Source organism: Typopeltis vanoorti, chromosome 13, assembly GCF_054136105.1.
Source record: "Typopeltis vanoorti isolate ZY-2024b chromosome 13, IOZ_Tvanoo_1.0, whole genome shotgun sequence".
NCBI lineage: Eukaryota > Metazoa > Arthropoda > Arachnida > Uropygi > Thelyphonidae > Typopeltis > Typopeltis vanoorti.
In genome coordinates this window covers 14785114-14798179 of record NC_143561.1, presented here as the reverse complement: position 1 = coordinate 14798179, position 13066 = coordinate 14785114, and the positions used below count along the sequence as shown (strand labels likewise).

The 13066-nt window shown below is 36.6% G+C and overlaps 1 protein-coding gene across 3 annotated transcripts in view; it reads left to right on the top strand.

Moving 5' to 3' along the window:
• LOC150099945 (ATP-binding cassette sub-family C member 1-like) overlaps positions 1-13066 on the top strand; it is a 317694-nt gene that overhangs the window by 294503 nt on the left and 10125 nt on the right. For all 3 annotated transcript variants that reach the window (XM_090403116.1, XM_090403115.1, XM_090403114.1), the window contains exon 29: positions 6635-6801. In XM_090403116.1, coding sequence (XP_090259242.1) covers positions 6635-6801 — 167 coding nt within the window. The remainder of the gene's footprint in view (positions 1-6634; positions 6802-13066) is intronic.

Sequence of the window (13066 nt, the reverse complement as noted above, 5' to 3'; positions counted from 1 at the left end):
GGGAGATACTTAGGGTAAAGTAACTCCTTCGACGTGAAGCATTCTACATAGACTCTGAGCTTTTCCGTAGACTACCTTGTCTTTTCCGGAATAATGTTATTTTCCTTGGGTTTGCGATACATAACCCTTCCTATAGATACGTGGCGCTTTCCATTCTCTTCTCAGGGATCGAGACAGAGATTCCTCTCCTGTTCTGGACCCGTACCTCCACACACACTGTAGAACAGAACTAAAGAGGCCTCATGGGAGGGGTTCCTAACCCTTTTATCACCTCACCCTATCGGCACCTTCCATAACCGTCTTCCTCCACCCCCACCCCCCATGCATAGACAGCGCTCAACGTGGTGTCTTTTTGTGGTGGTTTTCTCCCTTTTTTGCTTATTCGTAGTGTGCCGTGTGCACGATATGCTTGTGGCAAATTCTTTAATCCTGTGCTTCGGCCCTGGATCAAGCCCTAATTCTTGCTAACAAAATGCGAGTCATTTAGCCATGCTTTGTCTATCTAAATTTTAGGAATATTATACTATTTCAATTATACATTAACGTTCTTTTCCTAGAAATTTCGCATCCAATTCAACTAGCTCAAGTATCCTATTTATATAATGGGATAACAATCTTTTCTCATACATTTTCACAATTATTTTATCTTATCTTTGTTTAATATATCCTAATTTTGTTCACATATATAATTTACACACTTTGATGCAAGCAATTTTCTTTTATAGGGTCATTGCTTGTTAAATTATGAAGGAATAAATTCTCTTAAGAACTTTATTAATCACAATTTAACAATGGCATTGGTGTTTTGGGATGCTAAAGGCATTTTGTTTATTAATCATCTTGAAAAGGGTAAAACAATAACTAGGGAATATTATTCTGATCTTTTAACCAGACTAGACGAAAAAATTCACGAGAAAAGAGCTAGTTTGCAGAAGAAAAAAATCATCTTTCATCAGGACAATGCACCTGCCCACAAAGGTGTTTTGGCAATTGGAAAATTAAGGGATTTGCACTATGAATTGTTGGAACATCCACCCTATTCCCTATATTTGGCTCCCTCTGACTTCTATATCTTCCCAAAACTAAAACTCTTTCTCGCTGGTCAGTTTTTCTTCAAATCAAGAGGTGATTGCCACTGTAGAGGAGTATTTTGTGGATCTACAGGGACGATATAATGGTGCTGGAGCATCGCTGGAATAAATGTATTAGTCTTAAAGGAGATTATGCTGAAAAAGAAAAATAATTTTGAAATTATAAATTCGTTTTTTCATTGTTGGGCCAATAACTTTTCAAACCACCCTCGTATATGAAAGCAATAATTTTCCTGTGAGTTGCACTGATCCTCACAGGAACCAAGTTCTCTTATACAGATTCCCATATAGAATATTGATCCAGTCAGACTGGAATACTTTTTCCCATATTGCAAAAGATGGGAAAAAGTATTCCAGTGAAGTCCATCTTGGACTTACTGAAGGTTGGGATACTTTACATGATTATGACTTGAAAGTTGGTTCCATCAACATTTTAAATTTCTGAGATTTAGCCCTTGATATTGCAATCCTGAAATTTATATTGGCCATTTCAAGAATATCTTCACTTTCGTTTTTCAGTACAAATGCATAAAATCTAATAGAACATTTACAAAATCAGTGCTTTCCAAAAGAAATTCACTATATCAATCTACCATTCTTATTATATGAGTACTTAAGGGAGCTCAGTGAATCTAGAGATTCACTCAACTGAAAATTTCATCAATTTCCTGAAGGATGTCTCCTCAAGGGATGTAAAGGATACTATGGCAGTACTACATGATTAAGTTTATTTATTACTGAGAAATATAAGATATTGAAATGTTGGAGCACTTGACAAGTGATTACACTGATTTGGAGGAAAACTGTTGATAGGAGATTAGTAAATCTCCTATGAACAGTGAAGGCAAGCATGAATCAGAATATTACTAAAAAAAAAGAAAGTGTCACAAGTTATCTATTGTTCAGCATTGTTTGCAGATAGTTGGCTGAAAAGTTGAAGCTTCAACTTTTCAGCCAACTGTCTGATGTTTGTCTTTATTGTATTTATTTTTATTTAGTTTACACCTAGAAGCAGCCATAAGTATTTGTGATGAAACTAGTTGATTGAATTATATATTTATGATGAAAATTAAACCCATTTTATTTTATACTTTTGGTTGAAAATCTCTATCAAATATTGTAATATCATATTTCTGTCTTTCATTTTTTATTTTTATTTTTTTTTCTCCCATGAAAATGGGAGAAAAAGATATCCTTGAAGTATGGAGTAATTACTTTGAAAAACTGCTAAATGAAACAAGCAGTGATGACAGCACAGTGGTAAAAAACACTGACCAGGCATGCAGTCAGGAATACATATCCATACTTGAAGTAGAAAAAGCCATCAAAGGCTTGAAATGTGGAAAGGCAGCAGGAGTAGATGATATTCGACCAGAAATGCTGAAGTATGGTGGCATAAAAGTCTTACAGTGGCTGCACTGCATAGTTCAGAAAGCCTGAACAGAGGGACGAATTCCTGATGATTGGAGTAGAGCTCTCATAGTACCCATATATAAAAAGGGAAATAAAACTGAATGTGAGAATTACAGAGGTATTTCCCTACTGAGTGTTCCTGGCACGATCTATGCAAGTATACTTGAGAAACGGTTGAGAAGAATTGTGGAAGAAAAGCTTGGTGAAGAACAAGCTGGATGCAGGCCAAATAGAGGCTGTCAGGATCAGATCTTCACTTTACGACAAATAGTCGAGAAAGCATGGGAATATAACAAAGATCTGTATTTAAGTTTTGTCGATTTGGAAAAGGCATATGACAAAGTGCCAAGAGAGAAGCTATTCAATACGCTGCAGTTATATGGTGTCAATGGGGCATTATATCAAGCAATACTTAGTCTTTATTTGAGTTGTAAGTCAGCAGTTAGAATTGAAGGAAGTACAGGAAGATGGTTTAATGTTAAATCTGGTGTGAGACAAGGATGTACATTATCCCCTCTGTTATTCATTATCTATATGGATCACATTATGAAGGAATGTGGTATTAAACCTGATATCAAAATTGGAGATGTTAATGTCAGCTCTTTGCTTTATGCAGATGATGTTATACTTCTAAATAAATCTGCAAGATTCTCTGACTAAATTGAATAGCTGTTGTAATAGATATGGTATGAAGGTCAGCAATAAAAAGACAAAGACAATGAAAATAGGCAGAATCATTGAAAATGTCAACTGTGTTGTGAATGGAGAACCTGTGGAACAAGTAAAACATTTCAGCTACTTAGGCACGATTTTTACTGAAGATGGTAAATTAAATATAGAAATAGACAACAGAATCAGCAAAGCTGGTATGTGGGAAGTCAATTGAATAAATTCATATGGAATACGAAAGAAATTAGTTGGAACACTAATTTAGCTGTATACAAGACAGTGTTCAAACCAGTTTTAACTTATGGATCTGAGAGCTGGGTCAGAAGTAAAACACTTAACCAAAGACTACAGACTACAGATATGAGAGTCCTGAGAAAGATTAGAGGCGTGAACAGATGGCATCAATGGCAATATCATATTAAAAATGAGGATATTAGGAAAGAACTTGACATTGTCAGCATCCAGGAATGCGTTAGCAGAGCTAATCTCAGGTGGTATGGTCACTTAAATAGAATGGGAGAGGAAAGATTAGCAAAACAAGTGTTCTCTGCCAGGTTGGCAGGAAAACGACCCAGAGGAAGACCAAGATATAGGTGGATTGATAAGGTACAAAGTGCCTTAGACAATAGAAATATAAGATCTGATAATGTTGGAGTCTTGACAAGTAACAGACTGATTTGGAGGAAAATTGTAGATAGGAAGTTAGTAATGATGTAATTTTTTCATGTAGTACTGTCATATCCTATACACCCCTTGAGGGTACATGGCAGGAATTTGATGATATTTCTGTCTTTGAGGGCACTTATGAAGCTACCTAATTATTGGTTTTCCTCTGGATCTTTTTCTTGCCATCTGGCATTAAACATCTGTTTGGCTAACCTTTCCTTTCCTGTTTAAGTGATCATTCCACCTTGGATTACCTCTCCTCACATGTTCCTTGAATGCTAGCAATGTAAAGTTCCTTCTTAATATCCTCATTTTAATTATTCTGCCATTGATGTTAACCTTTCATTCCTTTAATCTTTCTCCGAACTCTCACATCTTTGATCTTCAGTGTTTGATCAAGTGTTTTATTTCTCACCCAGCTCTTGGATCCATAAGTTGAAATGTGTTTGAACACCGTCTTGTATGCTGCTAGTTTGGTGTTTTGGCTAATTTCTCCACAAAAGTTATGCCCAACAAAAGCTGCTTGGTGTGACTTTTCTCCATTTGTGCTTCCAGCTCTTGCTCACCCAAATGACATCATTGCAACATCACCTAAAGATAAGGCTGACCTCCTGTCATCATTTTTCTCATCCAACTTCTACAAAAATTACAAAGGCAAATCACCACCTCTTTTACCTGGAACATTGCATTGCATGGCTCCTGTTACCTTCTACCAGAAAGACAGAAGAATCTTGAACAACCTGAATAAAAAAAGCTTCTTGTCCTTATGGAATCCCATCAGTTGTGCTGATGATATTATCAAACTACTGACCAACTGCTTTCTCCTCAGTGTTGTCCAAAGTAATGGAGAAGGTAATCAATAGTAAACTTTGTCTTCTGTAGAACTGTGAACAAAACAGTGAACCACTAATATGGATTTTGCTGATCAAGATCCACAGCAGATCTCATGGCCTACATCACCTACCTCTAGATGTGTGCCATGGAAATCTTTGAAGAAACCTTTGCACTTGATATTTCCAAAGTATTTGATAGGGTCAAGCATTGAGGACTTAGTATATTGCCTTAGTATATTGCCTTATGGCAATATACTAAGTCCTCAATGCCTTATGCCTGATACCTTATGGTTTGCCTTTTTTCTCTTTCTAATTGGATTTCCAGTTTCAGGTCATTCAGTGTATGTGATTGGTGGAAGGTCTTTCTTTTTCTTTCAGACTGTCCCATTAATGCAGGTGTTACTCAGGACTTGTTTATATATCCTCTTCCATCATTACATATATTAATGACCTTTTATCACTGACCCCTCAAACCCTATTCAGTTTTGCTAATAGCATAGTGCACTGTATTTATCCTATTTATGACAAACCTTGCAGTGCTCAAACACCTGAATCATCAAGGTTATCTGTAATAATTGCCTTGAACACTGATCTCCACACCATCCTGCAGTGTGGATGCAACAACCTAGTTACCCTGAATTCTTCCAAAACAGTTTTGCTTTAAAAAAAAAGAAAAACCAGTTTTGTCTATTTACCTTTGATAATGCTCAGCTTTTAACAGTCAAAATCAGATTACCCTTCTCAGACTGACTTACAACTAGCCTTTCCTGGCATAATCACATCATCTTTAAAAGATCTTTAGCTTCCAAAAAACTTGGCATTCTTTTTCATTCATGATGTTACTTCTTTTCTCTCTAGTTTCTTACTCTACAAATCTCGAATCCACCCAACCTTAGAATACTGCTCTCACATTTGGGCTGGTGCACCTAAGACTTCTCTAGAAATTCTTGATGCTGTTTGCAAGAGATTTTCAGTTTGATTGATGATCCATCTCTCACAACTGATCTTTACCTACTGTTTATTGCTCAGTTTCTGCATTATCACTTTTTTTATTTTTTTCATTAAGCCAGCCTGGCTGTCAGAGTGGTTAGTCATATTTGCTCTCCAGCCAAAAGGCTGTGGGCATGGATGTTTGTGATTGTCTTTGGAAATACTAGTGGTGGTCAGCGGTAGATGCCGTTGGTATAGTTGTGGAGACAGTTGTAGAGCAGGTGCCCTCCCTCAATGAGTCTTTGGACTCCCTGGAGGTGTCAAATAATAATAATAATCTCTTCTAGAGATATTTCCATGGGTACTGTTCAGCAGAACTAGTATCCATATGACTACCATATCTACTGAACATAGACAACAGCTGTTCAACATTCTTTTACAGTTGAACTACTGACTTGCTGAATCTAGTTATCTTATATTCCATCTACTTTAATTCTGTGGAACAGTCTTTTTCATGAAGTATTTCCCCAAGGACTACAGCCCTCCAGCCAACATGCATGGCATTTATTTGCTATAGACCTTGCAGTCTCAAGTGTAGGAGTGATATTTTAAAAAAAAGGGTAGAAGAGAGATTGCACAGAATAATGGGTAAAGAGCAGTAGATTATCTCTGGGAGCTATATGTGGATTGGGTAAGTAAGGGAATGAAAAGTTTTTTTTCTCTCATGGAGAATATGTTGAATGAGTGGAATGTTATGAGATTGGATTTGTGAGTAGATCAATAATACAGGGGATCCAAGGTGAATTTTATTAAAGTTTTTATCTCAAAAAGTTGGCTCTATAAATTTTCATAATTTGTCCAAGGTGAGGTATGATGTGCGTCGTTGTCTATAGAGTTTGTCTCGCTTCAAAATGAGTTTTATGACTCACTAGAAGTTTGGAAACAATATTAAAAGATTAGTAACTTTGATTGCATGGGATTTTTTTTAGATTTGTGATTAAGTTATAAAGAGACAAAACAATTTCATTTTAGGATCCTGTTTTATTTGCTGGATCTTTGCGTCTAAATCTTGATCCTTGGGAAGAGCACTCTGATGATGAAATATGGATTGCTTTGGAGCATTCACATTTAAAGCAGTTTGTATCATCATTGCCAGAAGGCTTAGATCACACAGTTGCAGAAAGTGGAGAAAATTTGAGGTATGTATTGGATATAATTTCTTAAATTCATATATATATAATATATATATATATATATATATGGATTGCAAATGATTTATTCTTTGAATATTTAAGTAAATAAGTCTTTGATTGCATTTATAATTTTAAAAGTTTGGGTTCATAGTGATGAATTTATGTAGACACAACACATGTTTAGAATAATTACATTAAGCAAGTAACAATCGACATTTCGACCTCTGTATTGAGGTCATCATCAGGAAAACATACATATGTACAATATACAAACTGCATGCTGCTACTATATAAAAGTAAAATAAATCTAAAATGTTTGTTAATCATTTATCCTTGCCGAACCTCTGAGAAAAAAAAAAAAAAAAAAAATGTAACTACATTAACCACTTTACCGGCCATTATGGATCAAATACGCATCCTCATGCTTTGTATCCATCATATATTTGAATAATATCAATGGTATTACAATTTTAATATGCACTTTGCATCCATGAAAACTTGTACGTATATATATATATACGTCTTGGCCGGTAGCGTGGTTAAACAATTTTTACAGTCCTTTCTTATTGAGATTTTCTTCTGTCTGGGGTGGTTCTGATTGCTACGTGGGTTGAAGATAGATCCTCCACATTCTTGGAATAATTAATCCATCATTTTTGTTTAAATTTGGATGATATTTTAGAATTTCACAATGCTAAAACATCATCCAAATCTGGTGAATTTGTTCTGCCGATATTTTGGCAAAATCATGGATTTTGCCAGAATATTGATATCAAGTACCTGCTACAAAAACACAAATGTTTTTGTTTGTCTGCAGGAAACATTTAAAACCCAGCAAGGGTTTTAAATGTCTAGGTTTTAAATTAAACCTAGCTATAAATGACTTGGTTGGTGAGAGTAGCTAAAGAGAGGTACGAACAGCAGTTAGCTAATGAAGCCAAAAAGAATCCTAGGGAGTTTTTTCGATACTTAGCCAGCAAAAGAAAGAATGATTGTGGAAGGATGACATTGATTGGAGGAAATGGTATAAAGACAGCTGTTGCAGAATGTGTGGTGGAGATACTTAATGAGCAGTTCATAAAGATCTTTCAATCTTGTGAAAGTGACTTCATGGAGAGATTAAGAGCAGTTGATGATGGGGAGGAGAGACTGACTGTAAGTGAGCAAGAGGTGTTTGGGGAGTTGAATAAACTAGATGTAAATAAGGCTGTGGGACTTGATAATATATCACCGCGTATTCTGAAGGAATGTGCCAGAGAGTTGACACCTGCCTTGACATATTTTTTTAATACGAGTCTTGCACTTGGTCAAGTTCCTAAAGAGTGGAAGGAGGGCAAGATTGTGCCACTTCATAAAGGAGGTGATCGAACTCAAGCATCAAACTATAGGCCTATCTGTGTGTCAGGTGTTGTGGTTAAGTTGTTGGAGAAGCTTGTGAGAACTAGGATTCAGAGTTGGGTTGACAACAATGGTATAATCTTTGATGGACAGCATGGATTTGCTAAAGGGAGGTCATGTTTTAGTAATCTACTTACTTATTACAGTAAAGTGACTGCTTCCTTGGACAGAGGAGAAGGATACACAGTAATATACTTGGATTTCGCAAAAGCTTTTGATAGAGTACCTCATGATAAGTTGACAGTCAAACTTGAGCAGATGGGGTTGGATATTAGATTAGTGCATTGGATTGGAGACTGGCTATCTGATAGGTATCAGCAAGTTGTGTATGGGGGTGCAATATCCAGGAAAAGGAAAGTCACTAGTGGAGTGCCTCAGGGGTCTGTTTTAGGGCCATTACTATTTAACTTGTATATTAATGATATTGGCGAAGATTTGGATCGAGATATTCAGTTGTTTGCAGATGATGCAAAGTTGGGACGAATCATAAAGAGTAGTGAAGATGTTGTGGCCTTGCAAGAAGACGAATAAATTGAGTGATTGGGCAAGCAAATGGGGATGTGAGTTCAATGTTGCAAAATGTAAGGTTTTAAAATTTGGAAAACAAAGATGGGATGCAGAATTTATGCTTGGTGAGAATATATTGTTGGAAGTAGAGGAAATAAGAGATCTGGGGGTGATAGTGGATAAGGATCTAAAATTTAGGGGACACATTGCCAAAATTGTGAAGACAACACAAAGACTTCTGGGAATGATGCGGAGGACACTGACGTGTAGAAGTAGGGAGATTCTTGTTCCATTGTATAAGGCTTTGATTAGGCCACACATGAACAATTGTGCCCAGATTTGGTCACCTGATTTTCAGAAGGATGAAGAGATGTTGGAAAGGGTCCAAAGGCGACTGACTAAGGTAGTTTCTGACCTCTGGAATGTCGAGTATGAGGAAAGATTGAAAAGATGTAATTTGCAGAGTCTAGTGGAGAGAAGGAAGAGGGGAGATATGATAGAGACCTACAAGTTGGTAAGGGGTTGTTATAGGATCAATGGTGGAGAAGTTCTACAGAGAATAGTGGGAGATCAGGGGAGAACCAGGGGTCATCCCTGAAACTGTATAAAGAGGGTGTGAGTAGGGGAGTGAGAGGCAGGTTTTTTTTCGTGCAGAGTTGTGAGTGATTGGAATGCCTTGCCTGAGAGTGTGGTGTCTGCAAGGAGTTTGAATGTGTTTAAGACACGGTATGATGAGATGTGTGTAAGATAAACGGACTCTTAGATGAGTCTTTGACTTCATTTGGTCTTGTTTAATAATAATAATAATATTCTCATGGGTAGTCATACTATTTTCCATTATGTTCAGCTTAATACTACTCTAGAATCAGTAGCAATTTACCACCAGATTCTGAATTAAATGAAATGAGAACTCAATCTCATAATGCAATTGTCTCAGCTCATACTCCTATTGGGTAACTTTAATGGATATAACGCTCTGTGGGGTAGTGTCAACACAAATGACAAGGTCATATCACTAAGTTAATGCTTGACCACCATGACAACTCCCTTATAAATAAGAGTAAATACCTACTTCCATATGCCTATTTGGAATAGGCCTATACTCTCCCCCCCCCCTGCCATTTTTGCACTGGGATGTTGAAGAAAACATATATGGAAGCAATCTTTTTCCTATTATCAGCACAGTATTCACAGGAGCCATGTCATACACTGATACCCATGTGGAAAATGGACAAGGCTGACTGGAATACATTTTCTAATCTTGCAAAATTTAATACTGTAGCAGCAAGAAAAACCTCTATCAATGAAGCAGTGAAGTATATCACAGATTTTATTGTCCATGCAGCCACCATAGCAATTCCAAAAACATCATCCCACTTTCCACTCTATTGAAAGCCTTGGTGGAACTCAGAGTGCCAAGCAGCCAAAAAAAGATCAAGAAAGAGCATGAGATTATATTTCGTAGATACCCTACCACAACTAACTTAAATGTTGTAAAAATTGTGGAAAAAAGAAGATAAAAGGTAGATACGAAACACATTATTTGTCTACCTTGGAACATGATGGATATATTTTTGCTGATCCCAAAGCCATTGCAGACACATTGGGAGAAAACTTTGCCAGGATCTCAGCAACAGTTTCCTATCCTTTGATTTTTTTTGAAAGACCAACAAGAGAAACAGCAGCTGAGCTAAAAAGAATACTTGTCCTGTCTCACCTAGCATAGTAGGCACTGATTACATCCATTGTGAGATGATAAAATGCATCCCATCATCTTTTTTAGATCTCTTACTATACAATAGAATATTTACAGAGGAAGAGTTCCCAAGCTCTTGGCATGAGTCCATTTCATTGCTTTCCTAGACCAGGCAAGTATCCATCTCAGGAATGGACCATTTAGAAACATAGATGCTTTCCTGAAACGAGAACATGGTTTCAGTGTTCTTTGACATGAAAAAAAGCATATGACACTCTGAAGATATGGCACATATTAAGAGACTTGTTTAATCTTCGTCTGAAAGGTCACCTTCCTGTTTTCATTAAACTTTCTATCCAATTGTCTTTCAAGTCTGAGTGGGAAGCAAGTAATCTTGGCCATATCAAGAGGGAGTGCCTCAGGGTTCTTAAGCGTGACCCTCTTAGCTACTTAAGTGAACTCAATTACTGAATAGTTTCCTCCCACAGTAGGCATTTGCCTTTATATTGATAACTTCACAATTTACCGTCACTCCTGCAACATGAGGGTCACTGGAAGACAACTTCCACAAGGCATCAATCATGTCTCTTCATGGGCTCTTTGTCATGGGTTCAGGTTTTCTGCAGAAAAACTGTTTGCGTACACTTCTGCTGGAAATGCACTTTTCATCCCAATCCTGATTTAAGAATGAGATAGACTCATATTTGACAGAAAGCTAACATTTTACACACACACGTCATGTTTGGGAAAAGTCTAAAAAGCATTGATATCCTCTGCACTCTATCCTCTACAGAGTGGGATGCTGATGGATGTTCTTGCTACACATTTACTGTGCACTTGTCAAAGCTTAATTCATAATTCATAATCAAAGCTTGATTATGGATCCAAAATTTACAGTTCTGCAAGTGGAGCACTGCTCCAGTGGTTGGACCCTATTCATCATTAGAGTATCCAAATAGCTACTGGTGCTTTCACACATCACCCCATTCAAAGTCATTATGTTGAATCAAATGTGTGCTAAAGTGGCAGTGGAAGCTATTGCCATGAATGTTAACAACATTACCAAACAAAACAGTATTCATCTATGGTAGGATTGCATCCCATCCTGCAACATCAGTTTGTCATCTACAGAAGTCTCATACACTGTCATCTGTCTATTTTCAATTATTTAATGCACACAGAGTTGTAAACTCTGATTTCTTGTCCATTTATACTGGTGGTTCACGATCAGAGATGTCTGTTGGCTGTGCTGCTATGTTTCCAGCATTACTATGTCTGACCAGATCCCACTCAACTGCAGTAATTTATGCAGCAGAGTTGCATGCCATTCAGCTTGCACTTGTGCATTATAAGAGAAAACCCCTACCAAAAGTGTGTAATTTATATAGGCGTGAGTTCTTCATAGTCTATTCCTCTCCTGTGTATAATCCTCATTCAGTGCTTGGTGAGGTGTAACAACATTTTGTACAAAAATGAAGACCATTAATTTTGATGTTCAATTCTGCTGGATTCCCAGCCACATTAGAATTAAGGGAAATGACATTACAGCTGCTAGATCAACTCATTCCTTTTTTTTTGATATACTGTTTGATATACTGACTCCAAACAGTTTATAAAATCAAAGTTAATTGCCCAATGGCGATACTCTTGGCAGGAAGCACTGACCAACAAATTTCATGAGATTAAGCCTTAAATTAAGCATTGGCAGTCTAGTCAACATAGAAACAGAAGAGAGGAGGTTCTTGCTAGGCTCTGCATAGGTCAGTCATCATCTTACACATTCTTATTTTCTGAGGGCTGCTGGACCCACCTATGTTTGAGAAATGCAACAACTGTCTCACTATTAGTCATATTCTGGTGGAGTGACAGCACTTCACACGAGAGAGGAATGACATTTTTACTTGTCTGTCCAAGCCCTGTATACAGCCAGATGTTATCAGACTTGGACAAACTGCATAATATTTAAATTTTTACAAAGAATTAATTTATTCAACCACATTTGATTATAAATTTGTTTATATGTAGATACCACACTAAGATACTAAACCCCATACATACATTTTACTTCCTCATTTATTTATTAATACCCTGTATATACAACTATTTTTTAATACCTGGCATAGATAACTGTTTATTTAATACTTTTAATATGCAGATACTTCATACTTTATACATACATTTTACCTTATTCACTAATTTTAACTCCCTATAACTCTATTTATTTATTCATACCCTGTGTACCGCTGTAACCTGTGTCCTGGTGCAGTATGATCTCTGTTGTCCTTGTGCCATAAAACCACAAATCAATCAATCAAAACATTTTGCAGATCTACAGAACTTAGTACAGATTGTTATATTCCCATGTTTTCTCAATTATTTGTCATAAAGCAAAAATCTGGTCTTGACAATTTTTATTTGGCCTGAACCCAGTTTGTTCTTCAAGTACTGTCCCATAGTTTTTCTTGGCCTCCTTAGTATGATTACATAAATCTTACCTGGAATACTTAAGTAGAGAAATACTTCTGTAATTCTTGCCTTCAGCTTTATTCCTCTTTTTTATAATCATCTGGAATTTAACCTTCTGACTGGGCTCTCTGAATTATGCATTGTAGCTGCTGGAAAATTTTTATACCTCCATATTTGAGCATTTCTGGTGAAATATCATCTATT